Genomic DNA, 24,485 nt, shown 5'->3' with positions numbered 1-24,485 from the left:
TTTTATTATTGGGTGAGTTTAAAACGAACCAGTGACGTGCAAGCATTCGCACCCTGACAGCGATGCGACAAAATAAAAGTCTCTCTACTTCGGTACAGCAATGAAGCATAACATTATAATCCACCTCCTTGTTTTACTCACGGTTCATTCTCTCAGCCAGAGCAAATTCATTCTTAATATATTAAGCCTTATAAAGTCATAAAATCTTAATTTATACACGTTTTAAATTCAACATAAATCTTTAAAGATACATTTAACACGTTTATTTCTGTTGTTAGATTACAGCAGTTAGTCCAGTAGGTGGCAGGAGAGCGCTGAAAGAGCGGAGACTCGGAGCTGTTTACAGAAGAACAAGAGGGACATAGTGGAGTTCTGGAAACATGTTTAACCTTTCTCATACGCGATTGTTTCAGTTAGCTTTTTCCAGACATGGAAGCATCCCCAACATTACAGGTATTCACCATAATTTTCCGTGTATGGGTAAATCCCCGTGAAGTGTATATTTCTTTTTATGGTGTGTAATTATACATATGTGGAACGTTCGCTGCTAACATTCTTTGGTATAGGACATGACACATTACTGCTGCTATTTCTGGTTGTCTAGGTATAGACAGTATATGTTTATATCTGTATCTGGCTCTCTAAATGAACATTAGACTACCGTAAAACTTTATTGGCTTGGTGCCTTGCTGAACGTTTCCTTTGTGCTTACTTAAAAAATAAATAAATACGTTTCCGCAAATTACTACGGTTATATGGAGTTTACAAACTGCCTATACCTTTAACCTTAATCTATTACAACACTAATTCCCGACATATATCATATTGTTCATGGTGAAATGTTATTGCTTATCCCGAAAACTTCCCTTGGATGTGACCCTCTTGCAAACTCCTTGGATCATGCACAGCAATTATGTGATCATCAAAGTACAGATTTACATTCTCATTGTGAATGATCTGACAGAAATATGCAAAACCTAAGTGTGACCCCCTCATCCCCAAATTTAAAGAGAATTAAAAAAAATTGTGTACTGCTAAGTGAAATGTCTACCTCATAGTAGTGTTTATACCAAAAGAAGTGTCAGTGTTTTAGTTGTATATGCCATTTCGTTAGAAAAATTGCTTCGTTACCACAGACATTTGGGTTTATGCAATAACCTACATTTGATTATATTCCCTTCAAATGTTATTGCCGCATTTCTCAGCCTGGTGTCTCAGGAGCGTGACCACCACCCAACAAGAAGACAAAATAAATGATATGGTACGATGCCAGTAAAATATCCTTTCTCCATGTTGCTCTCACCAAATGTCAATTTGCAGTCGATGTGACTGTTAAATGTTTTCTTGCAGCCCATCAAAATGGATAATCCATTCAAACAGCCTCAGAAAGGATGCATTCTTTGCAATGTGCCAGTAGATTACAAAAATGTCCAGGTTAGTAATTTAATGCCACTTAGTCCTTGAGTGTTCGGAATTGAATTAACGTTTAAAAGGGTACTAACCCATGATTAAATCCATTTGCAGTTGCTGTCACAGTTCATTTCACCACATACAGGCAGAATATATGGCAGGCACATAACAGGTGAGGTTGGCTTCATTAAATAGCAGAATATAAATATATAATTTTATTTCTTAAATAACTAACAAAATACAACCATTGCAGGCTTATGTGGGCAGAAACAAAGAGAAGTAACAAAAGCAATCAAGAGGGCCCAATCAATGGGTAATTTGACAATTTTTTGCATCTTTAATTTTTTTTATCCTATCTATAGATGACAGTGGTAGCCTTGTATTTAAACCATATTAACAGTTGACTCCTGTTATAGAACATTATCCATTATAGGTTTTCCTATAAAATTAATTTTACTATCTTTCCTTTCAACAGGTTTTATGTCAGTTACACTGAAGAACCCACAGCTTATGAAAGATCCTAACATTTGCTCCATAAGGCACTTGGATTAGCAGGAACCTGAACCTCATTGTGAAGATGTGTTTTTGAAATATGTAATAAAAAAAACCCTGCTCCCCTCTGTGTAATGTGATCACTGACTGTTGTAAAGCACACCAAATCTTACAACTAAAATTTATTTAAGCAGTTTAGCAATGGAACAGGTTACATTCACTCACAATAAAAAGAAACATTTAAAAAAATAGTTAAAGAAAATATACAGATTTTTTTAGCTGAATGTAAAACTCAAACATTACCAAAAAATAATTCCCATACCATTCCTTTATGCAGTTGCGTGAACTGAAGCACATTAATATGAGTATTTTCTTGTGACAGTAATGCATGTGGTCTAGTCCATTCATACAATTGTTTAACAGAGTCCCAGACAGATGTATTAGCCTTTAGAAAACTGGAGAATTACTGTCATTTGGGCTGGACATGTCTATCTCAGTGTCTGACCCACTTTCTGATTCCTTTGCATTGATCACGTTCTTCCTCTTATTTCTAGGTGGCATGCTTGTGACACAGCTTTTCTCCTTTACTCTGCTTGCTTTCCTCTTCCGTAGGCCATTTTCATAATCCAGCACCAGTGGCAGTCTATTACAAACATTAATGCCATGATCAGTGTTGCAGCAGAGTTCTAGTACTGGAAAGCCTGGAACAGTCAGAGTTTGTGTCTGTAATGCTGGAGTGTTTGGGAATAGGGCTTTTAGAGCTGCACAGAGCAGGACGTTCTCCTTGGGCTCATTTATAGTGGAATGTTCACTGGCTAAAAGAAAAGAAAAGCAGTCATGCAATAATTAATTACAAATATAAAGTATTTCTTAAAAAAATATATATAAACCATAATGTACACTTTACACTTCCTTTCCATTAGACAAATCCCATTTGGTGTCTAAAGTTTGCTTATTTAGATTTACAGTGGAGCTACAAAGCTAGTGTAATTTACAAAAAATGCAAGGCTACAGACATGAAGCATATTCTAACAAAGTCTAAATAAACGAAGATACATAAGATTAACAAATGCACATTTAGAGGTTCAGCAGTGCAAAATCCTAGGCAATATTTTGCAATATAAAAGAAGGAAAAAATATATAGTATTATAAATAGAGAGGTCGTCTTCACAATATTCTCCACTTGGCAGGATGCATGTGTGGATTGTTAAAGCCCCTTATATGAAAGACATTTTGTATTGGATCTACTTGTTCTTCTAGAGAGTAATATAATACAAAATTATATTTTGCCAATCACCCTTTTCTTATAATTAAAGTTTTCTTATGTAATTTGTGTGGCATATTTCAGGAGGACAGGGCTCCTATTCACAAGGCACAAGGATCACTGGTTTACGTACATAAATTAGTGATGCACGATATATTATTTTGGGATATGTAGATTTTTTTTTAGTTATTGTTATCTGTCCGATATTGGAATTTTAGCAGATATTAAAACTGATAACTTGGCGCTTTTCACAGTTTCTGGGATTAAATTTCTCTGTGGTGAAAACTAATTTAAAACATGAGCGACGCTCAGTACCCACACACACACATCGATGTAAACACACACACAGCCAGTTGAACGACAGTAAGATACTATCAAACACCACAGTGCAGGAACCCTTCTTGTATGAAAATAGATAGTCATTGAGCGTCTGAATTTATTACTGAATCATGATGATATGATAACAAACACTTGCTCAAACACACTCTCCCTTGCTCAGAGCTGCTTTATGCTGCTCTCTCCCTCGCTCTACAAAACAAACCTGGTGCTGCCCTAATTAGCGTCCCTCTAGAAACCATTCATGCGGAACCATCTTTGATAAAAGTATAAATGAACTACACCTAATAAAGTTAAAGGATAAGATTAAAAAGTATCCTAAAAATCCCTAATGCAAATCCATTTACCTAATTGACCCACCAACCCACCCCCAAATAGTAGATTCTGATCCAATATTAAAAATTGGCTGAGGGAATATCTTTTGAAACACTGATGTTCTGTCACTTCAGGACAGTCCTAGAGGCCTGTGCAATTTATGCTAAAGTACACTGGTTTTGTGCCTTAATAAGGCACTTCCTTTACCTTGACATCACAATGAATGCTACCCTATTTTAGATGACTTCAGGTAACCTAATTTTTGTAAATTTTGCTCCAGTGCTTGCAAAGTTTGGACATAAAACATCTCATCTTGGCCAATCAACTTAACTTAGAGGAAATTATGCAAATCTGAATTTACAATACTGAATCAATTTAAATATATATATATATATATATATATATATATATATATATATATAATTGTTCATTTATGCATTATCTGTAACCCCTTATCCAGTTCAGGATCGCGATGGGTCCAGAGCCTACATGGAATCATTGGGCATAAGGCGGGAATACACCCTGGAGGGGGCGCCAGTCCTTCACAGGGCAACACACACACACACACACGTCGCCAATCTACCTACCAACTTGTGTTTTTGGACTGTGGGAGGAAACCGGAGCACCCAGAGGAAACCCAAGTGGACACGGGGAGAACACACCAACTCCTCACAGACAGTCACCCGGAGCGGGAATCGAACACACAACCTCCAGGTCCCTGGAGCTGTGTGACTGCGACACTACCTGCTGCACCACCGTGCCGCCCTTTTTAAATTGTGTAATACAATAAAAAAAAAAAATACAAGTAATATCTTACTTTCTCTCTCTTGTTGCTTTTTCTTTTGCTTGCTAATAGTGTCTTTGAGTTCACGGATATCTCCTTGAAGCTTCTCCAGTAAGCGCTCACTCTTCTCTACTTTCAAACATACAGTCTGGAACGGGAAAAAGAAGTTTAGGAATAAGACCAAGTCTGTATGGGATGTTAACATATATTAATTATTGTTAAATGATAATTAGAAGAGAAACCTAATTCTACCTTCATTTCATCTAACAAGGAATCATTCATGTCATTGACTTTTTCAACCTCCCCGATATCATCATCTGACGTGAAGAATTTGGCTCTAAGCAAATAAGAAATTTAAAACAAATACGGTTTAAAACAAGTGTCATGTAAACTACAGCCATGTGTTTTAAAGAGTTCAAGTACCTGTGTTTTTTTACAGCATTACAGTGGCTCAAAGTAGGGCAAGTAGCCGAGACTCTCCAGTAATCTTGTTGGTCCAGCATACCCAAGTTGCTAATTGAAACAGGGATGCTACTATATTGGCTGTAACAAAAAATAACAAGTAGTTCAAAAAGATTACAACTGTGCATACTCTCCAGGATTGTACTAGAGTGAGCAGTGATGTGTTCCCACCTGCCATTCCGTAGGAAGGCTGTGTATTCAAGACGATGTGTGGAGCCTGATAATGTAGCATTTGAGGGCGTCAGCAACAAGAAAATAAGTTCCTGCTGTGGAAAGACCTTCCTCAAATTTTGATGAACCAACTGTTCTTTTAAAGTCATCTGCTGACTGGTGTTTCTCCTTTGACGGTACCAGCCGATCACATTCTCCTGTGTTCAAAATCCATCTTAGTCATTAAAGATGACAGACATTATACATACATTTATAAACACACAGAGTTCTCCATAGAAAAACAAGTCATATTACCTCTTTAAAATTTGACAGAATTTGCCTAATTTTCTCCTTATCTACTTCACAAGCATTATTGTAGAAACTACAAGGGAGGAAAGAAGTGAGTATCAGTAATTACATAACAATAACTAAAGAAAAAAAAAAGTTAGACAGGTTTCACATACCTATGAATCCTCCTACAGGTGACATGCTTTTGAATATCTGAAGTGGAAAAACAGCATACTTCTTAAGTGCAGAAGAGCTAAACATAAAAGGTGCTTACACATGTGAAAGTAACATTATGGATTTATGTATAACGTGTTACAGTGGCAAGGTAACTTACTTATGGTGTGAACAAACTGAATATGATCCGTCTGTGAGTCTGTAATTTTGCTGTTCTCTTCCCCTAAATTTTCTCCAATGAAGAGACCCTCCTGTTTCAATGACACAACACACACCTAAATATTAAATGACCCATAAATAAAATTCAACCTTTCAAGACTTTAATGTAGTACATATCGACACTGCCCAAAGAAAATGTTCTTCTATTTTTATTTTACTACATCATTTTAAAAACTATTTGTAGTTTACAGCACCACAGCAGCCGTCCTTCACCTTGTGTGAAAATGTCATAATAAATGGACCCAGAGAAATGCTTCAAAATGAGTTGAAATAAAGTTTTCACTGACTTCCATTGTAAGTTAAGATGGTTTGTTCCTTCTCCTATAAAGTTAGTATTTTGGAAATACACAGGACATTCTCTGACTTCATTTCTAAATATATAATTTTGAAATGTGACTAACTGAGGTTTGATTAGTTTTAGGGGTTAAACTGGAGGAAAACAAAATGTAATAATTACTCTCCTTTCAGCACCGAGTTCTGACGAGAACAACACACCAATATAAAAACTTAAAGGCGTAATATTTTAATGAACCAGATAAATAGACGTATCCCTATATATATTATTTGTGTTAAATACAAACTACCGGCTGTGTAACAGCATACCTGCAACGGTCAGAAGATGTGTGGGCATTACTTTCGTGTTTACACCGAGTACACAGTTTACTTACCACATCAGAGTCACTGTTCAAATGCTGAAACATCAACGACCCGAGCACGAATCCCGAAATACGGACAGTGCTGTATTCCTCCATACTGCTGTCGTTAACTCAGAGTAACATGGTCATTCCCATTGTTCTGTCTCAAGCTTAAATGTCCTTCACCTTAAACAGTGAACTACAGGTATATAAAGTGCAGCGTTTACAGCCGCTACTCCCAGGTGAAGCTAACGCTAACACTACAAACTTTTCTCTTTCCACCATTATTTGCTCTCTGTTTGTCAGTTCAGAAATAGTTCATCACGTCGCCGCCTGGTGTCGTGGAATAAAATCATTACACCAAGCTGCAGTGCACCTAAAGCTTCGTAAAACCAACATCCGCGTATATTATTTTCCCAAGGGGTCCACGTTTAGCAGTTTTGTGTGTTTATGTGCTAAAAACTCTCGACCCTCTGATTCTGGTAATGTTGCTGCTACACAGCTGAAGGGGAATGAGGTTGTGGGTTCATTTCCCACCTTGGGTCACTGCCTATAAGGAGTCTGGTGTGTAATAATTATTTCTGCATGGGTTGACAGACTAAAACACAAATTGGTATGTAGATTGGCTGTGTAAATCTGTAAAACTGTAAGTATGTGAGTTTCTGATGCTCTATGGTGTACTTGCCTTGTACACACTGTTTCCATATTGACTCCTGACCCACCGCAACCCTGAACATGATGAAGCAGCTACAAAAAAATTCACCCTCATGATAAATCTTCTAACATAAAAACACCACATGTCACAAGGTAAAACAAACAAACAAACAAACATGATTCATTTCATTAAAGGTGTTTTAAAATATTTGGTCTTGTTTTGGATTTTAAAAATGTTTTTATATTACATAAAAATAATTGTCCTTTAAATTAATAATCATTGTCAAATGTCAGAGCTGGACAGAATAATTAAACCTTTTTTAATTCAGTTAAATAATAATGACTGAAGTCATAGACAGTAGTTATTAATAATAATAATAATGAATGAAAAAATAAATCAGATAAATGAAGTGGCCTATCAAGGTACTGCTGTGGATTGAAACTTCTAGGAATATTCGGTAGTAATCTTAGGAACTGTTAAACACTCTTTTTCTTGGACCTAAAAATAAACCATCTCATAAATACATATTATTCTCACTCTAATCCTAAGTAGTCATTCAAGGCTTGAGAAATAGGTTGTAACTGCCAAGTCCATTTCTGTTGTAACCACTCAGCCTAGTACACAGCAGTACAGCAGGTCGTTTGTGGGATGTGTGCCTGCTCTTTCAGGAAATGTAATGTTTAGTTTTTCCCGTTTAATAAATCCATTATTCCATGAGTTTAACTGGTACATATTAGTGTGGACTTTTGATGTGTCATAGTGATCATAGTGAAACTGAATAAAATGGTTTGAAGTAATCACACTGTTTAACTCACCCATAGCCACAGGTGTGATCACACCGTGTGACATGACGTCATGTGTTGACATTTGTAAGCCGCAAGAAGCACCACACGTTAAGCGCATGTAAGATTTATGTAATAAAGTGTCTTTCCTCGGGTGTGTGGTGAATAAATTAAAGCTTATATAAGATAAAACCGCCCGGAGATTCATATAAATGGTCGTTTTGCTCCAGGCAAGTAGTACAAGCCGTCCTGTTTCCTATTGTGGACACAAGGCGGCGCTGTGACACCAGCTTCGCCACATTTTAATAAACTTCAAGTTGAACTTTGTGTTCAGTCACACGAAAATAATTCAAGGAGAGATCAACAGGGAAATGGAGAGGCAGCGTTTGTAACATCAGTCTCAAACATCTGGGGAATGAAGAATGAAGGACACAACGGTACGCATTTGTTTAATGTCTGAAAATAAACGGAATATATCCTTAACTCGACGTTTGTTGGCGCTGTTGTGTTGTTGTTATTCGCGAGGTAGAGTAACAGACTGTAAAAGTATAACGGGTTCTTGTAAAAAGGAAACTTTTAAGTCACAGTTTTAATATATATCACACTGTTCTATTGTAATCTATTTCTCTTCGTTATAAACCGCGAGTAATTTAAAAGACGAAAAAGCTTTGCCAGCTGCTTTTAATTGTAAACATAACATCAGTTTGTACCGCGCCTTGACTAAAAACAGCTTTAACTTATAGTTATATTTAGTTCAAAGTGAAAAAAATCATGTACTGTAACCTAGGTAACCTGCTGCTCATTTACACTATTAACAGACCGGTATAACAAAACTAGCTCTGGTTTAAGACAGTTATGCATCAGTAATATTGTGTGTCATATTGTATGCCCACGTGCAGATGACCTGAGACCAGTGTGCTCGAGCCGTGGCTTACAGGGGTCTTGGTGAAATGGAGGGCTTCAGCTGGGACCAGGTGCTGGTGGTCTTTAGGGTGTGGTTGTCAGTCGTGTTGGGGCTCATTGTGCTCCCTGCCATGTTTGGGGTCTCTTTGGGCTTCACCGACCTCTACATTAAAATCTTGGTCAAAACACTAGAGGTAAATATTCACAAATGCATTAAAAACATTACATCACCTTGACATTTTTACTTATAATCAGACTTTATGTAGTGTAAATATTTTCTAGCAGATGTGTGTAGGGGGCAAAATACATTTTCAATTAAAATGTTTTGGTTTAAGTGTTGAAGTCCAGCAACCTTTTTATTTCTGGGAATCAACTGTAGTGTGAATACTTAACATCTGCAATATATATATATATATATATAGTGTCTAGGAATAACCTGATATGAAACATGAGCATTTACCCAGTAATATACATGGATAGACATAGAAATATCACATTTTGAAAACTCTCTTTATTTACTGTAGTGTACTTATTTACTTGAATACATGTAACTAGTCTCTACACTCCTTGGTCTCTAGAATAAAATGGGCAAATGGGTGTGAACCACAAAATACAATAATATACATTGTGTTTCATAAAACATTGAACATTAATGAAGCACATGTGGGTTTATCTTCCAGTTCCTCACTCTGTCAGTTATATAAAACATAATAGTTAATTAGGAATTGTAGTTACTGGGTAATAAGCATTAAACCATTCATGTCCAACAGCTAAATTCAGTACCTTAACAAAAATGACACAGAATGTGTCCTGATGGTTTAGAAATGCATTTAAAATATTTTATGAGATACACTGATGCACTGATATTATTATGACAACCTCCTTGGTTTTAAACTCATTGTCCATCCTCTCATCTCCAATAACCACACAGGTGCAACTTTGTAGTTCTAAGACTGTAGTCCACTTTTTGCTCTACATTTGTTGTTTGCCCAGATTCACCCTGTTCGTCAGTGGTCGGCACCAAATTTTGGTTGGTGGACTATTCTCAGTCCAGCAGTAACACTGAGATGTTTAACAACTCCAGCAGCACTGCTGTGTATGATCCACACATAACACATGACCACTATGTCAGTGTCACTGCAGCTCTAAGAATGATCCACCATCCAAATCTTTACTGCTCTGTGGTGATCCTGTTGGGTCCTGACCACTGAAGAACAGGGTGAAAGGGGGTAACAAAATGTGCAGAACAACAAAAGGATTACAGTCTGTAATTGTACAACTACAAAGTGCTCCCGTGGAGCTGACCGTATGGACAGTGAGTGTAGAAACGAGGTTGGAATTAATTACAATTTATTCATTAATTACATGTATTTTAAAGAGCTTATCCAATACTCTTCAGAGTTTAAATGTCAAATTTATGAAAATTCCAGAAAGTAAATGTCAGATTCCATATTTGCCAAAATTAAGAATGATTAATGAAGATTAATTACTGAATTATTAATCTAGGTTTCAATGGGTTAATAGCTGCACTTCAGGTTTGTATATGCAGTATAATATTAGCACAGTTAGTCTGGGTTAAACATCTATGCCAGTTTAAGTAATATATGTGTGAGGCTGTGTGATAAAGGTCATCCAAAAATAAACTTGTTCAATGACAGTGGGCCACTATGAGGATCCAGAGAGGACAGAAGGAGCAGGACACACAACACGCTCATCTGCCCAATGGTGAGTGGGTTGGTACTGGCACTGTACCTGCATTTCTAAAAAGAATAAACAGTGTACATACAGAAAGTACTATCTGTGCCTTATTTTAGGAGCGCTTTAATACATTCACTTAAGAACACTTCCAGGTCCTAAACATTATAATTTGTTTAGTATTCATAAAGAAAATATTGATTTCCATTTAAATAATGTAGATTTGGTCATGCTTATAAAAAAGAGGGGTTGTGCACAAGCTGACATTTAGACTTCTGTGGATCTGAAAAAGCATGTTTTATTGTGCGTGTACTGATGCACAACTTTGTGGTTTACCTCAGAATCATCGTATTTTTAAAAAGTAATGAGTGTTTCATATTGTGCTACAGTTTTATTATTTTAAATTGTTTTATTTATTGCCACCAACAAGTTAATCGAATGTGTGTGATGTTGCAGTAAGGCAGATTTCATAACTTCAGTTGGACAGCACATTTTAGATGTGAACTTTAACCAGCTTGTGGCATGGCAGTAATTACCCTTAGAGACATTATTCACATATGCATTTGAAATCTGCAAAGAACACAGTGTTCAGTTTTGTATTGTTGAAGATTTCTTGACAAGAGAGACATAAAAATCCAAAATTTGTAATTTCAGATGTTTTCATGCCAACTTTCTTGAAGAAGTCAAAAACAGAGCCTTACAGGAGTCTCATTTATGTTGCTAATGTTGTTAATAATTATTTTCATGACAAAGGCTTGCATTGACCATAAAGTAAAGCTGCACTGTGTTGTTTTCCATACAAAGCATTAGCACTTTTTTTAAAGAGCTGAGCAGGAAGGAAACATCACAAAAGAATTAAACAACACCCTTAACCTAACAGTCCACAAGTTCGGTCCTTTAGTTTGACACACCATGTTCAGGTGTTTCCAGTAAATATCTTTATACAGTTTGAAGTGAAATACAGAGCTGTGCAGTGTTGGTTATTTTGTAAAGTTGTATCTTTGGTAACAGTTTAGAAACTGAAAGTTATAAAATTTGAAGATGATCTGTCATTTCAGGAATTATTGAGAAAAATGATGACTCAATGGAAGAAGAGATTGGGAAGCTACGAAGATCTTATCCAGAGTCTCTTGCTGGAGGAGATTTTACACTGTGTGATGCTTTTTATTTCTGTAAGAAGGGTATAGAGAGCATCGTTGAAGACCAGGTCACGCAGCGCTTTACATCTGAAGAGTTGGCCTCATGGAACCTTCTGACTAGAACCAACAATAACTTCCACTACATTAGTGTGAGAGTGACTATCATATGGGGCCTGGGTGTGTTCATACGTTACTGTATACTCTTACCTCTAAGGTGAGTCTGCTGATATAATGTTTCATTACATCTGTGTGGACTAGACCTGTGACTGCTGATTATACTGTACATTGCTGTAATAAAGTCAGTGACCAACATTTACTTATTTATGTTTCCGTTAACATGCCCATTAACCCTTAAGTTCATTTTTCAGGAGATGTTATTTAGGAGATATGTTATAAAATCATTCACTTGCATATGGTAGGAATAAGGAGAAGGGCTAAAACTATAGCATGTGACTCCTATTCATTTTCACCATTAGATAATCAGTACAAACTTTCATCTTTCAGAGATAGGAAAAAATGAAACTTATCCTACAAATGTCATTAAAGCAAAGCACAGAAGAGCAGCTCATGTGATGGGATTACCTCAGCTGTGGGAAGCCAAGGCTGAACTTTGATATGGATATCTGTGCAGATATCTTTAAAGAATTTAAAGAAAAACAATGCTTGTTTGGTGGTCTCTATGTGTTTTTTTATGATCAAATCAAGTTTAATCTAGGAATCATGACAGCACTTTTTTTAACATTAATCTATTTGACTGAACACTTCAAGTGCATTTTTTCAAGTATTGCTTTTATTTCTGTTCTTCTTTGTGACAGGGTCACCCTGGCTATAATCGGACTGAGCTGGCTGGTCATAGGCACCTCACTTGTGGGCCTGCTTCCCAACAGCATGTAATAATATTTTTAAGCAGTTGAAATAGTTTTTTACAGATAAGATATCAAGTCAAATGTTCTAAGAGTAAAGCATTTGGAGCCAGTGACTAACAACTGATTAAACTTTAACAGAAGTGTTTTCTCAGAGATTTCTTTTGAGATAAAATTGGTTTAAATGGCATCTTAGGAGTGAATCATTGTGTCCTAACATTAGCACCTTCATTTCTCCCAGTATGAAGAACTGGATCAGTGATCTGATACATATCACATGCTACAGGATCTGTGCTAGAGGACTTTCAGCCAGAATACGCTACCACAACAAGTGGGTAACTGCTAATTCATCTTCCAAAACTTTATTCATGTAAACTATATGCCCACACATTTGTAGACATCCCATTCCCTATTGATGGATTCCCTCGCTGATGCTTTGCATTGGGCCTGATTCCCTGAGACACATGTGTGACTGCACCAGAGTGTCCTGTTCTAATGGTCTGGTAGAATTGGTAGAATGTACAAACCATGTTGTGCTCAGTTAAATGATGTGGTCAGCACGCAGTAGAAGAAATGAGACAGATGAGGTGTCTACAAATGTTTGTATATTGTGTAGGTCCTTTTGATATATGAAAAGTTAGATGCTGTATGTTTATGTTTGCAGAGAAAATCGGCCAAAGAAAGGAGGGATTTGTGTAGCAAACCACACATCTCCCATTGACATTGTCATTTTGGCAAACGATGGATGTTACGCTATGGTAGGTTATCAGGTTTATTTAATTTAATAAAACAGTAGCCACTTAAATGGCCACGTACTTATATAACCTAAGAATAGCCCAACTACTTTGCAGTGAACACCCTCGAGTTACTGAATAATAAGCCTTATGTTATACGTCTGGCATTTTAAGGGGTTAGTTGATCATTTCTCATTTAAACATAACAGTTGTTGCCCTATGAACAGAACTAGGACTGCCAAATATATTGTTTGCTAATCATTTTTTGCAAGGTTGACCTTTGCAATACTGGCTGCAATATGCAAAAATAAAGTGCTGTCATCATTCTGACCAGGTACAGTTTTAGTTGAGTGTGGGTGATAAAATAAAATAAATTATTTTAATTATCTTATTTAAATAATCTCTATAACAGTTGCTTTGAATACATGGCAATATATTGTAAATGTGGTCTTTTGGAATATTACAGTAATACTAGTGTTTTGTATATACCATGCAGCCCTAAACTGCACTGGCCTATAGCTTTGTTGTGTGTATTTCAGCTCAGTAGAGAAACAGTTCGGAAACATTTTGCAAAAGACCACACCCTCATGTATATACTAAGCGAGTAAATAGAAATACGCTATGTGTAATTTCCTGAATAAACCTAGGCTTAGAGCAGCTTGTGTAAGTTTCAATGGTCCCCTCTCTCTATAGGTGGGACAGATACATGGAGGCCTGATGGGGGTCATCCAGAGGTCAATGGTGAGATCCTGCCCTCACGTGTGGTTTGAAAGATCGGAGATGAAAGACCGCCAATTAGTGGCCAAAAGGTGAGAAAGCACAGGAGTAAATCTGAACGTTTGAAAACAGAGCTTGAATAGTATCTGAGGATAAACATACTTTAGATGAGCTGCATGAAGGACTTGTTTTCTTGTGTCACAGACTGAGAGACCATGTCGCAGACAAAACCAAGCTACCAATCCTAATCTTCCCAGAGGGTAAGGGCTTATGCAGCACTTGAAATTTACATTAAAGGAAATTATCTCAGTGTATTTGCATGTCAGGTGTTGGTGTACTTTGATTAGATATGATATAAGATAATAATTACTTTTGGGAAAATCTGCAGAGGCAGGTTGTTCTATTTCATGTAATATATTAATGTGATATTACCTGTTAATAGTTATCAAATACTAATTATTGAATTATTTGCATCACAATTCAGAACAACAGCAGTGCCTAGCTTGAACAACATGTCAATTTTTTCAGCATTCACAGTGCACCAATTATTACATGGTGGAAATATTTTATATATATATATATATATATATATATATATATTTAGATCCTTCAATGATCCATACAAGATCCTTAAATAAATTGCTTTCAGAAAATTTTGCTTTGTCATAATGCAGCAATATATTCTCTTATAGCTGTTTGAAGATTTACATTCAAGGGTAAAAACCTGAGCACATTTAATCTGATAACTCACCTGAAGCTATTTTACGCATATGTGCTTGTTTGAAGGTTGAGGGCAGTGATGCATTTCTGTACATAATAACTTTCCACTGCAGCTGAGCTGAGCCTAAGCCTCCTCTTGCTCAGGGACATGGACGCATGTAACCGAAGCTAGTGTGGCCAGGATATTAGTTACATATTGTCGCTCTTTAATGAAAAATATGTGTCATCACAACTTCACAGCATCTGTCCTGCACGTAATTTCATGATGAATGACTAATAGACATGCTCCAAAATCTTTTAACATTGACTTCCATTGAAAGTTATGAAAGTTTTTTCCTTCTCATGTAATGTTACTATTTTGGAGATATATGTTTTCATGAAACAGACATGACATGCTAATGTGTAATGTAAGAGTTAAACCCTGTTAGGTTAAAGTCTGTTTAGTCTCTCTGTGGGCTAGGTTTGCTGAACATTGGTACAAACCTTTATGGCATATACTGACAAAACTTTTTTAAATGCTGTAAAAATCTAACATGACCTACCACATACTAAGACTGTGGTAGTGTTGTAGAACAAAACCAAATAAACTAAATTATGAGCACTGATTTAAGAACCTGTGAGGAGTTGGTGTGTTCTCCCCGTGTCCGCGTGGGTTTCCTCCGGGTGCTCCGGTTTCCTCCCACAGTCCAAAAACACACATTGGACCCTCCACGACCCTGAACTGCATAAGCGCTTACAGATAATGAATGAATGAATGAATGATTTAAGAACAGCATAGCAAGGAGAATATAAAAACAATGCTGATACAATGCAGACGGTGGACTTTATTATTCTTCAGCATAAAATTAACATTAGCCTAAGTGAAAATGTATGACTTTGCTTTCATCTTCTGATAGGAACTTGCATCAATAACACATCTGTCATGATGTTCAAAAAGGGAAGTTTTGAGATTGGAGGGACAATATACCCTGTAGCAATAAAGGTATTTAAGCATCTGTAAATTTACAGTATTTACAGCATTCCTAAACTATTCAGAACATAAGGTTAAATCTTTTTTTTTTAGTATGACCCTCAGTTTGGAGATGCATTCTGGAACAGTGCAAAGTACAACATGGTGAGCTACCTCCTCAGGATGATGACCAGCTGGGCCATAGTGTGCAATGTATGGTACCTTCCACCTATGAATCTCCAGGTGAGCTGCCAGATGAAATGCTGTTGTAAATAAAATAATAATTTGTAAATTAAAAGATAACTCCTTATATACATTTAGCTTTAACGACCTCTTTTGTTAGGATGGGGAGGATGCGGTACATTTTGCCAACAGAGTCAAATCTGCTATTGCACGGCAAGGAGGACTTGTTGATTTATCTTGGTAAGCATTAAGACTAGGGATGAACATATTTCAGAACATTTTGAATGTCGAGTAGTAAATAAGAATAAGTGATTATATGCAGATTAGCTTTTCTAACTTTATCTTAATACTTGCATCCCACATTTAAATCAAAAAATAAAAATACATGGACTGCAACAAATGTCACTGTAAGATGTGTTTATGAACTGAGGCTGTAAGGGTCCTGTAAGGGACAAAGGACAGAAAACCACATATTACAATTCTAAATACCATGTAAAATAGTACACCATCATTAACATTGCATTCAGTTTAAAATGAATACTATAATAGTCTATGGTTTGAAACTTAATTAGCTAACCAGAGCATGCTTGTGAGCTCTATCAGAGGTCATCCTTAACCAGTTTCATTCTCAACTTGACCCTGAGCACACTGACTTGTTAATATTTCTTAACAGAAAAACAGGATTGCACACTGGTAGAGTTTATGTAAAGAATAAACAGCATACAGAAGATGCTACTGTAATATTCTTTTTTCTGTTTTGTGTTGCTCAGGGTTAATATAAAGTACTGTTTAAAATGGTTAATGGTTAAAATAGATTTAAAAAGACAGAAAGCAAAAAAAGTACACAGTCCCGACTGCTATTCTGTTGTAGATTTGAAATGAAATAAATGTGAAATGAAAAGACATCAAGTTAATTCCTTTTTACAGGGTGGTTTGGTGTGGGGGGTTGTGTTTATTATGTGATTATTAATAACTAAAAGGATGTAATGGCTTTGTTACAGGGATGGGGGCTTGAAAAGAGAGAAAGTGAAGCAGTCCTACAAAGAAGAGCAGCAGAAGATGTACAGCAGTATGATTGTAAGACAGGAATGAAGACACTCTGAACTGAAGCTGTAGGTCAGGTTTTCCAGTAACTGATTACATCATATTAAGCTCACAGCCTGTTACAGGTTAGGTGTTACACAGTTCTTGAGGAATCAGTGTTGATAATCTTTGCTGCTTGGGAAGACAGTTCCTCTGGAAGAAATTAAGCCTCAGCTCTCATTATTCGAGAGCTTGATTTGAGAATCCTTCTTTAATGAGGTATCAGCTATGAACTGAGTTCAAATATACCTCATGGGTTGGGCTTTTTAAAAGCAGAAATATGATACTTTTCTCTTTTTTCCTGAGCCTTTTGGCTTTTTAAAGGTCTTCCATACATAATTGCCTACACTTTTATACTTATCACATTATATCTTATTACTGTCAGATTGCTCCCAGTTGTGAAAATCTTACTCAGGCTGATTCTATTGAATCTTTTGTAGTAATTTTATATGTAGCATTTTAGTGTTATTAGATCATTAGGGCTGCAATTAACAATTATCTATTCTGTTGATTATATATTGTTTTCATTTAAAAGATAAGTTGATCTGAAAATATATAAAAACACAATAAAAATCTAAAAATAACCATAAGTTTATAGCATAATTTCAGTGTAACATTATGAACAGTGCCCTTTTTTACAACTTTATTACTGAGCAAAATTGTTAACATGTCCCATGTTCTGGGTTAACGTTGGCTCAGTTTTCAAAGCTATATTGTCTGCTGTAGAATAGAGGCACAGAATCAGCTCTTCAGCGTTCATTTGGGAGTCAGACGAGACCAGCACACTGTAAATAAACAAAGTGATTTATAACAAGAAATTCGATGAGCCCAGACACTTACAGATTATATCCTTTACTGTACACCCTAATGCAGGACATATTTAGTGTCTACTGTTAGTTCTCAGATTTTAAAGCAGTAGCTTCTATGAAAGTTGAGGGAAGAGCCTTAGGAGTGCAGGTGACTGCTTGCACTGCTCCACTGCTCCCTTGTGGCGTGGAGATGAGTAGATGCTGCTAACTCTCTGTCTGTTTATACTTCCCATGTTTGATCTACAGCATCAAAACTGCTGCACATGCGCAAACAGTGACAGACAAACAGACTGAATATTTATCCATGGTAGTATGGAATAAAAAAATAGGCCAACCAGTTGATAATGAAATTCTTTGCCAGCTATTTTTCTAATTTTCTGATTGGTGGTTGCAGCCTTAGTGTTCATGATCCTTTGTATGATTATTTAAAAAAAAAAGCATTAGCAGATAGAGCAAATATGTAGGTATTTGCATTTGCAGTGACAATTTTGAACCTGTGGTCATCACACTCGCTTCTAGCAATATCAGTGCTATCAGACCCCATTGATTGGAACCTCATTTACCAGGACTATAGAGAGCTCATATTTCCTGTACTTCCTGGACGACTGTTCCTATGAGAGACCACTGGGGGTCACACTAAACCAAGAAAGGAAAGCTTTCTGCACATGAAAGACAAACTCTTCAGTATAAGCACAACTTTTTAAAATCAGTGTTATCTTTTCATACTGTTAAGTAGATTTTTTGTGACACAATGTGATATTATGTTTTTGCCTGTATTTTGCTGCAGTGTATCTTAATAATTAAATGTGCGTGTACATTTAATGTACATGCTAGAAGATTAAAACTTTGGCCTGTTTTGTCTGTTGAACCTAAAATAAAGGTGTCTATGTTATTTACACGTTAATAGTTTTATGAAAAATATTTACATTTGATTACAACTTTTTATTTTTAATTTTAAGGGGTTTTCCAAATTCACATCTGATATTTTCACAAGAACCACCACCTGACATGTTTTTCTGTGGCATTACATTTAAAGAATTGTACTGCCCTCTTTAATAAATAATTGGCCCACAAATGTATCTCTGAATGGCAGTGATGTACAAAAAGCATAAAATACATAAAAAACAGAGAGAATGTGAATTTGAAATCAGATCTTTGCTTTTACAATGACAAAACTAGCTTAGATATACTTTTCAACCTTGTGAAAGAAGATACAACTTTCGTCATCTTGTCATTAGCGTTAATGATGTTCAGAGCATCATTGACTTCTCAATTGCAATATTACTAGCTCATTTTACTTACAGCTCAATTGCAACGCCTGCCATTATAAACCCATTAGAGACTTAGATCTCTGAGCAGAAACTGCACCAAAAATCAAGAAAGTTTCTTGAGCTTGAGCGAGAGCGTGGCGAATCGGCTGTGGGTGAGGGTGAAGAGAATGCCTGAAGAGGGGGCCGTGATACATGTTTACTGTGACGGCGCTTTATTAAAGAAAGCAGAGAGTGTGAAATAGCAGAGTTATTTTCTGGCACAGAGGGATGGAGCGAGCTTAGGTATCATGGGTTCTCATTCTCTCTCTCTCTCTCTCTACCTCACATCCAGACCATCCTGGAGCCCCGTGGCAACACTGGGCTTTAATAACAATCCTGCAACTTAAATTGCTTGAACAGAAATGTTTGTTCTCTCCTAACAGGATTGTGAATTATTAATCGGATCTGGAGCCGATTTTATAACCTGATTGTTGAGGTGGGATTCTCCACGAGTGATGCTCCAGCACACCATTTACTGTGATGTATGTGTCTGCACATCTTTATATCCAATTTAATGTGATTCAGATAGATTTCAAAGAGACATCATAAAAAGCATGGGAGTGACCCCTGCAGCCCGCCACCCCCACCCTACCCCACCCATGAACGTAGGCTCTGTAAGATTGCCTGCTGCATCTCTGTGTTTTGATTCAATTTTCTCGATTTCTGTTTTTTACCCAGATGTGATCTATACAAATGTAATGCCAGTACACTCAGTAAATATGAATAAATCGCTAAATTAGATCATTTTCCCGGAGAATGTAGTTCAGGCCGAACATCATTTTAAATCACAGCTTGCCTGGAACAGAGTGGCTTACCTAATCAGAAGGGTAAATGACCCCGGCTCTGCCCTAGACCCACCATTAGTTGGAAGAAAATGTTTTTTAAATACATTGTTCTACAATCCTTTCTGTGACTGGAGCAGAGCCCCTGCACTAATGCAGGAGATTGTGAGGTACGCTGTGTCTCTCCCAGAAAAATCAATAGAGGAGCACTGAGAGAAATCCCAGCACACTCTCTCTGCTCTCCGCCAGCTCTACACCTTGATAGGTCTTAATACTTGATTGTGCCCTAACACTACCCCATTAAATTCATCTCATAGAGTCAAGCTGTACATGCTAAGTGTTCACCAAAGAAGAAAGTTACTCATGGTCGACTTGCTTTTCCAGATAAAGATCAGCTCGCTCTCACAACTGAATGAACCATCGACTTGTTAAGTGTGAATCATTACCATCCTAGCTCAGCTGCTCTTGGCATTTGGTTCAGCTTAAAGCTAATGCCTGTCATTATGCCAATAAATACTATTTTCCACATAATATTTAACAAGCATGTTTACATTTAAGTTACATTTACTTGCTGTAATGTCCAATTTATATAAACATACTGCCAGTGCAGTAATCTCCTGTCATTAAACCCATTTCATATATTACATTGATAGGCAGTGGAAGATCAGGCCAATTTTCTCTAACCAGACGGCCCTGGCCACAATGTGCACTCTTGCTGACACTGGTTACAGTCTGAGTTGTCTGAAAAAAAAAATGAATTACAAAGAATGTACACGGTCCATTTGAAAGGGCTGACCACATGGCTGCTGAGAGGACAAATAATCCAATCAGGCATGTGTACTCAGCCTTCAATAGGCCAGTTAGCCAAGCTTTCACACTGGACCATGGCTGGAACCAAAGAACGTGTATTAAGCTGTAACGTCTACACAGAAAACAAAGCTCAAAGCCTCTAAGTGTACTTCACTTGCCCATCCCAAAGACATATGGCCACACTCCTTTAAAGCCTTCCAGAGAAATGTATTGAAGTGGAAATGTTGAGATATTAAGTATAGTGCAAAAGTCCGAGAACAACCTTTCATATATTTTTCAGAGGAAACAGCTGTTATTTGTAATTATTTATTTTCAGCATGAGGATAAAATCAGAAAGCATTTATTAAATATGTTTCATATTAAAAAATAGTATTCAGTGTTTGAAATCATCTCAATTTCCACTTTTTTGTGTTAAAAATATATATTTTATTTAAACCTCTGAAGTTCAGTCTTAGAATTTGTCTGTATTTTCTGCTTCTCCATATTCAAAAATCACAAGTACATACAATGATTTAAGGTCTGGGCTCTGGGGTGTCAATTGTTTTGAGTAACACAGCATCTTCTGTGTTTGATTTGCATGTAGATATTCCTCTTTGTTTATTCCCTTTTCTCAGCAACCACTCATATGGTTGCCTTCTCACAGTGGGAGCATGGACAGAAACACCTGTGAATTTTTGAGATCTGAAGAAAGAGTGGAGTTTGACTTTTCTCATCTCAGAATTTCTCAGAGATGAAAACTTTAAAGGTGACAATTTTGGTGCTCTATCAGAGTTCCATTATCTTTCTTTAAATTCCTGTTCAAGAAAGTTTTATCTGCTATTATTTACCACTGTCTTTCCATTTCCTATACACAATCCTACAGTCTATATACATATAATGCAAAATAACTGAAAAGTGGTATTTTTACTATAGTACTGTTTGCAGAAAGGTCATTAGCATAAAATCAACTGCATATTAGTTTAAATTTATTTACAGGTCAAACCAAATTAAATCCCACATATAGTCCTTCACTGATTACACCAATTTTTTTTATTCTATAATGGTGTAATACAAGCTGAGTCCGTGGCCATGTTCCCCTGCATAACATACAGAACTGTGAAAAGACAACTCATAGATTTTGTACTGTACTGTGAGGATCCAGGAGGGGGAAACATAACACCAACTCATTTGCAGCTCTGTCTGATTAACATAGCTTAATGAAACAGGCTAGAGTTGGGCTGCATTGATTTTTTTTCTTTTTGATTGAGCTCCGATGGAGTCTGAACTTCTTTGAGTCGAGTGCTGATTGATTTGCGGTGAGATTCCAGACTATTCAATTTGAGAAATAATTATGTTCTTATTTAGTTATTACCAGCTTCCTTTTTACAGCCGTGTCTTCATCACACCTTCTGGTCGGTCTATTGTAATTTTCTTACTTTATTGCCTTTGTTTCATAAAGGATGCTTTTTAACTCATTTTACATTTTGTTATGATAAGCAAGCTCATTTACTCTGTTTCAAAGCTAATGAATGAACAAACAGATTTAATGAACAATATAATGGACTTCTAAATGATGCTCTGACAAAGTACATAACCTGAAAATCCATTATAATTAGCTTTAAAGGGGGAATACAGTACATTTTCGAAACATCTGTGGTATTTATTTGTTCAGATGTAAACCAGAATGGAAACTCGTATCTCACATTTGTTTACAGGGCATGTAAGGAATGTAATTGGTTACCAGCCAGAAATGAATGTGATTGGTTAGCACATTGGGCTGAGACCCTTGTAGTTTCCCTTTAGTCTTTGGAAGAAATACATGTGAAATACAACTTAAATTTTTACTGTAGACTTAATCTTATATATTTAATCTCAGTATTTTAATTTGCTCTATGGGAGGATAATGTAACTCCGTTCCATATAGAAAATATTATTAAATGCAAAATATAATAATGCCTCTGAGGCAGATTCTGAAATAGTACTTTCCTGCACATATGAGTTATGACTCTGCCTCAGAGGAAGCTGCAGAATGCTACACAATACAATTCTACTGCCTCTGAAGCCTCTTGATTTATGATTGCTGCCTCTGAAGAAGCTACAGACTACAATAGTGCTTTGCTTCCTCAGAGGCAGCAAACATTTGCTATTCTGCTTTTTCTTAGCCCCTGTCTCAGAGAAAGCAGAGCTTTATTGTATAACATTCTGTAGCTCCTTCAGGTGCAGCAGTTATAGCTCAAATGTGCAGGAATATACTTCTTAAGAATCTGTCCTTGTGGCAGCAGAGCATTAAAACATTCTACAGCTTCCTCAGAGGCAGTTCCATTACCCTCCAATCAAACAAAACAAAATACTGGAATTTTTGCAGCGCTTAAAAACACATTATGACACAGAACTAAGTACAATAACAAAAAGAAAATTCTATTGCATGTCTATATCTTCTAAAGCCAGAGCAGGCAAACACAGGGGTCTAGGAGGAGCATAACCGGTTTAATGCGTTGTATTTGAAAATCCCAACCCAATGTGTTCTGACCAATCAGGTTCATCCCTGCCTTTTGGCTGGTAACTAATTACATTTGTTCTACCCCGAAGACAGCGCTGGCTCTGAAACCATTTTGAATAGTGATTTTGCACACGAGCAGTCACAGGAACCAGGAATCATGCTGTCTACCTGAGACACACATAGAACGTGGTTTACTGTTAATAAATTTATTTCAATCACATTATAATGCAACTGATGTACAGTTTATTTAATGCAATTTCATATTATATTGAAAATTTGATCAAATATTTCTATGTTTTATAAATTAAAGTGTTTTGTGAGCTACCCGAAATAGTCTGAACCTACATGTACTCTGAGTATATTAATATTTAGCCAAAAACTTTTCTTGGGAGTTGTCCATTATGACCAAAAGTCTTTAGACACCTGACACAAAGTTTGTAATTTTTGAGTCCAGCTATTCATGTTAAGGTCATTGACATTCAGTTGGATATACACATTGATCCATACAGATTATATCCATGGAAAAGAATAGAATGCAGGCCTTCATGCTATATAAATCCTACTAGAGTTACTAGCTCAGTTTCTTGAATTTCCCCTGGGGATCAATAAAGTATCTATCTATCTATCTATCTATCTATCTATCTATCTATCTATCTATCTAGCTGTAGAGCAGTGTCATCTCGGGAGTGATCAAGCTCTATTCAGTACCTATAGGACAAGCTGAACTGGAGATTCTGATTCAGAACTTTTCATGCAAATCAATACCAGAGCCTTGTGACTGAATGCCCTCAGACCTTTACAGCAATGTTACAACATCTATCATTAAAACTTCCCAGAAACCTTTAAGCTGTTACTGTAGCAAAGGGGGGCAAACTACATATTAGTATCCTTATTTTGAAAAAAAAAAATGTTGGATAAGCAGGGCGGCATGGTGGCGCAGCAGGTAGTGTCGCAGTCACACAGCTCCAGGGATGTGGAGGTTGTGGGTTCGAGAACCGGTCCGGGTGACTGTGAGGAGTTTGGTGTGTTCTCCCCGTGTCCGCGTGGGTTTCCTCCGGGTACTCCGCTTTCCTCCCACAGTCCAAAAACACACGTTGGTAGGTGGATTGGTGACTCAAAAGTGTCCGTATGTGTGTGTGTCTGTGTTGCCCTGTGAAGGACTGGTGCCCCCTCCAGGGTGTGTTCCCGCCTTGCGCCCAATGATTCCAGGTAGGCTCTGGACCCACCTCGACCCTGAACTGTATAAACACTTACAGATAATGAATGAATGTTGGATAAGCAGCTGTTCGAGCTCAGATTCTCTAGAAAGCTGCATTTACATGTCAAACCAACTTATTTGGTGC

General features: G+C 36.8%; 3 protein-coding genes across 3 annotated transcripts; 2 read left to right on the top strand and 1 right to left on the bottom strand.

Moving 5' to 3' along the window:
- The first annotated feature begins 301 nt into the window (after positions 1-301).
- Positions 302-2,096, top strand: mrps18c (mitochondrial ribosomal protein S18C). Its single transcript, XM_066645887.1, has 6 exons — positions 302-453; positions 1,206-1,261; positions 1,351-1,434; positions 1,525-1,582; positions 1,664-1,723; positions 1,886-2,096. The coding sequence occupies exons 1-6, from the start codon at positions 381-383 to the stop codon at positions 1,960-1,962; spliced, it is 408 nt and encodes a 135-aa protein (XP_066501984.1). The 5' UTR covers positions 302-380; the 3' UTR covers positions 1,963-2,096.
- A 12-nt stretch (positions 2,097-2,108) lies between these two features.
- Positions 2,109-6,906, bottom strand: abraxas1 (abraxas 1, BRCA1 A complex subunit). The gene is made up of 9 exons (XM_066645886.1): positions 6,563-6,906; positions 5,836-5,926; positions 5,678-5,714; positions 5,529-5,595; positions 5,235-5,431; positions 5,025-5,144; positions 4,854-4,938; positions 4,635-4,749; positions 2,109-2,717 (listed from the first exon to the last, which is right to left on the bottom strand). Exons 1-9 carry the CDS (start codon positions 6,644-6,646, stop codon positions 2,350-2,352), a joined length of 1,164 nt encoding a protein of 387 aa, XP_066501983.1. The 5' UTR covers positions 6,647-6,906; the 3' UTR covers positions 2,109-2,349.
- A 1,390-nt stretch (positions 6,907-8,296) lies between these two features.
- Positions 8,297-18,568, top strand: gpat3 (glycerol-3-phosphate acyltransferase 3). Its single transcript, XM_066645766.1, has 13 exons — positions 8,297-8,403; positions 8,866-9,063; positions 10,528-10,594; positions 11,623-11,917; positions 12,519-12,593; positions 12,808-12,897; positions 13,231-13,324; positions 13,994-14,109; positions 14,222-14,277; positions 15,634-15,719; positions 15,801-15,929; positions 16,030-16,109; positions 16,871-18,568. The coding sequence occupies exons 2-13, from the start codon at positions 8,917-8,919 to the stop codon at positions 16,959-16,961; spliced, it is 1,326 nt and encodes a 441-aa protein (XP_066501863.1). The 5' UTR covers positions 8,297-8,403; positions 8,866-8,916; the 3' UTR covers positions 16,962-18,568.
- The last annotated feature ends 5,917 nt before the right edge of the window (positions 18,569-24,485 follow it).

Source organism: Hoplias malabaricus, chromosome 15 (genome assembly GCF_029633855.1).
Source record: "Hoplias malabaricus isolate fHopMal1 chromosome 15, fHopMal1.hap1, whole genome shotgun sequence".
NCBI classification, from domain to species: domain Eukaryota; kingdom Metazoa; phylum Chordata; class Actinopteri; order Characiformes; family Erythrinidae; genus Hoplias; species Hoplias malabaricus.
This window is presented reverse-complemented; position numbering and strand designations above follow the sequence as displayed.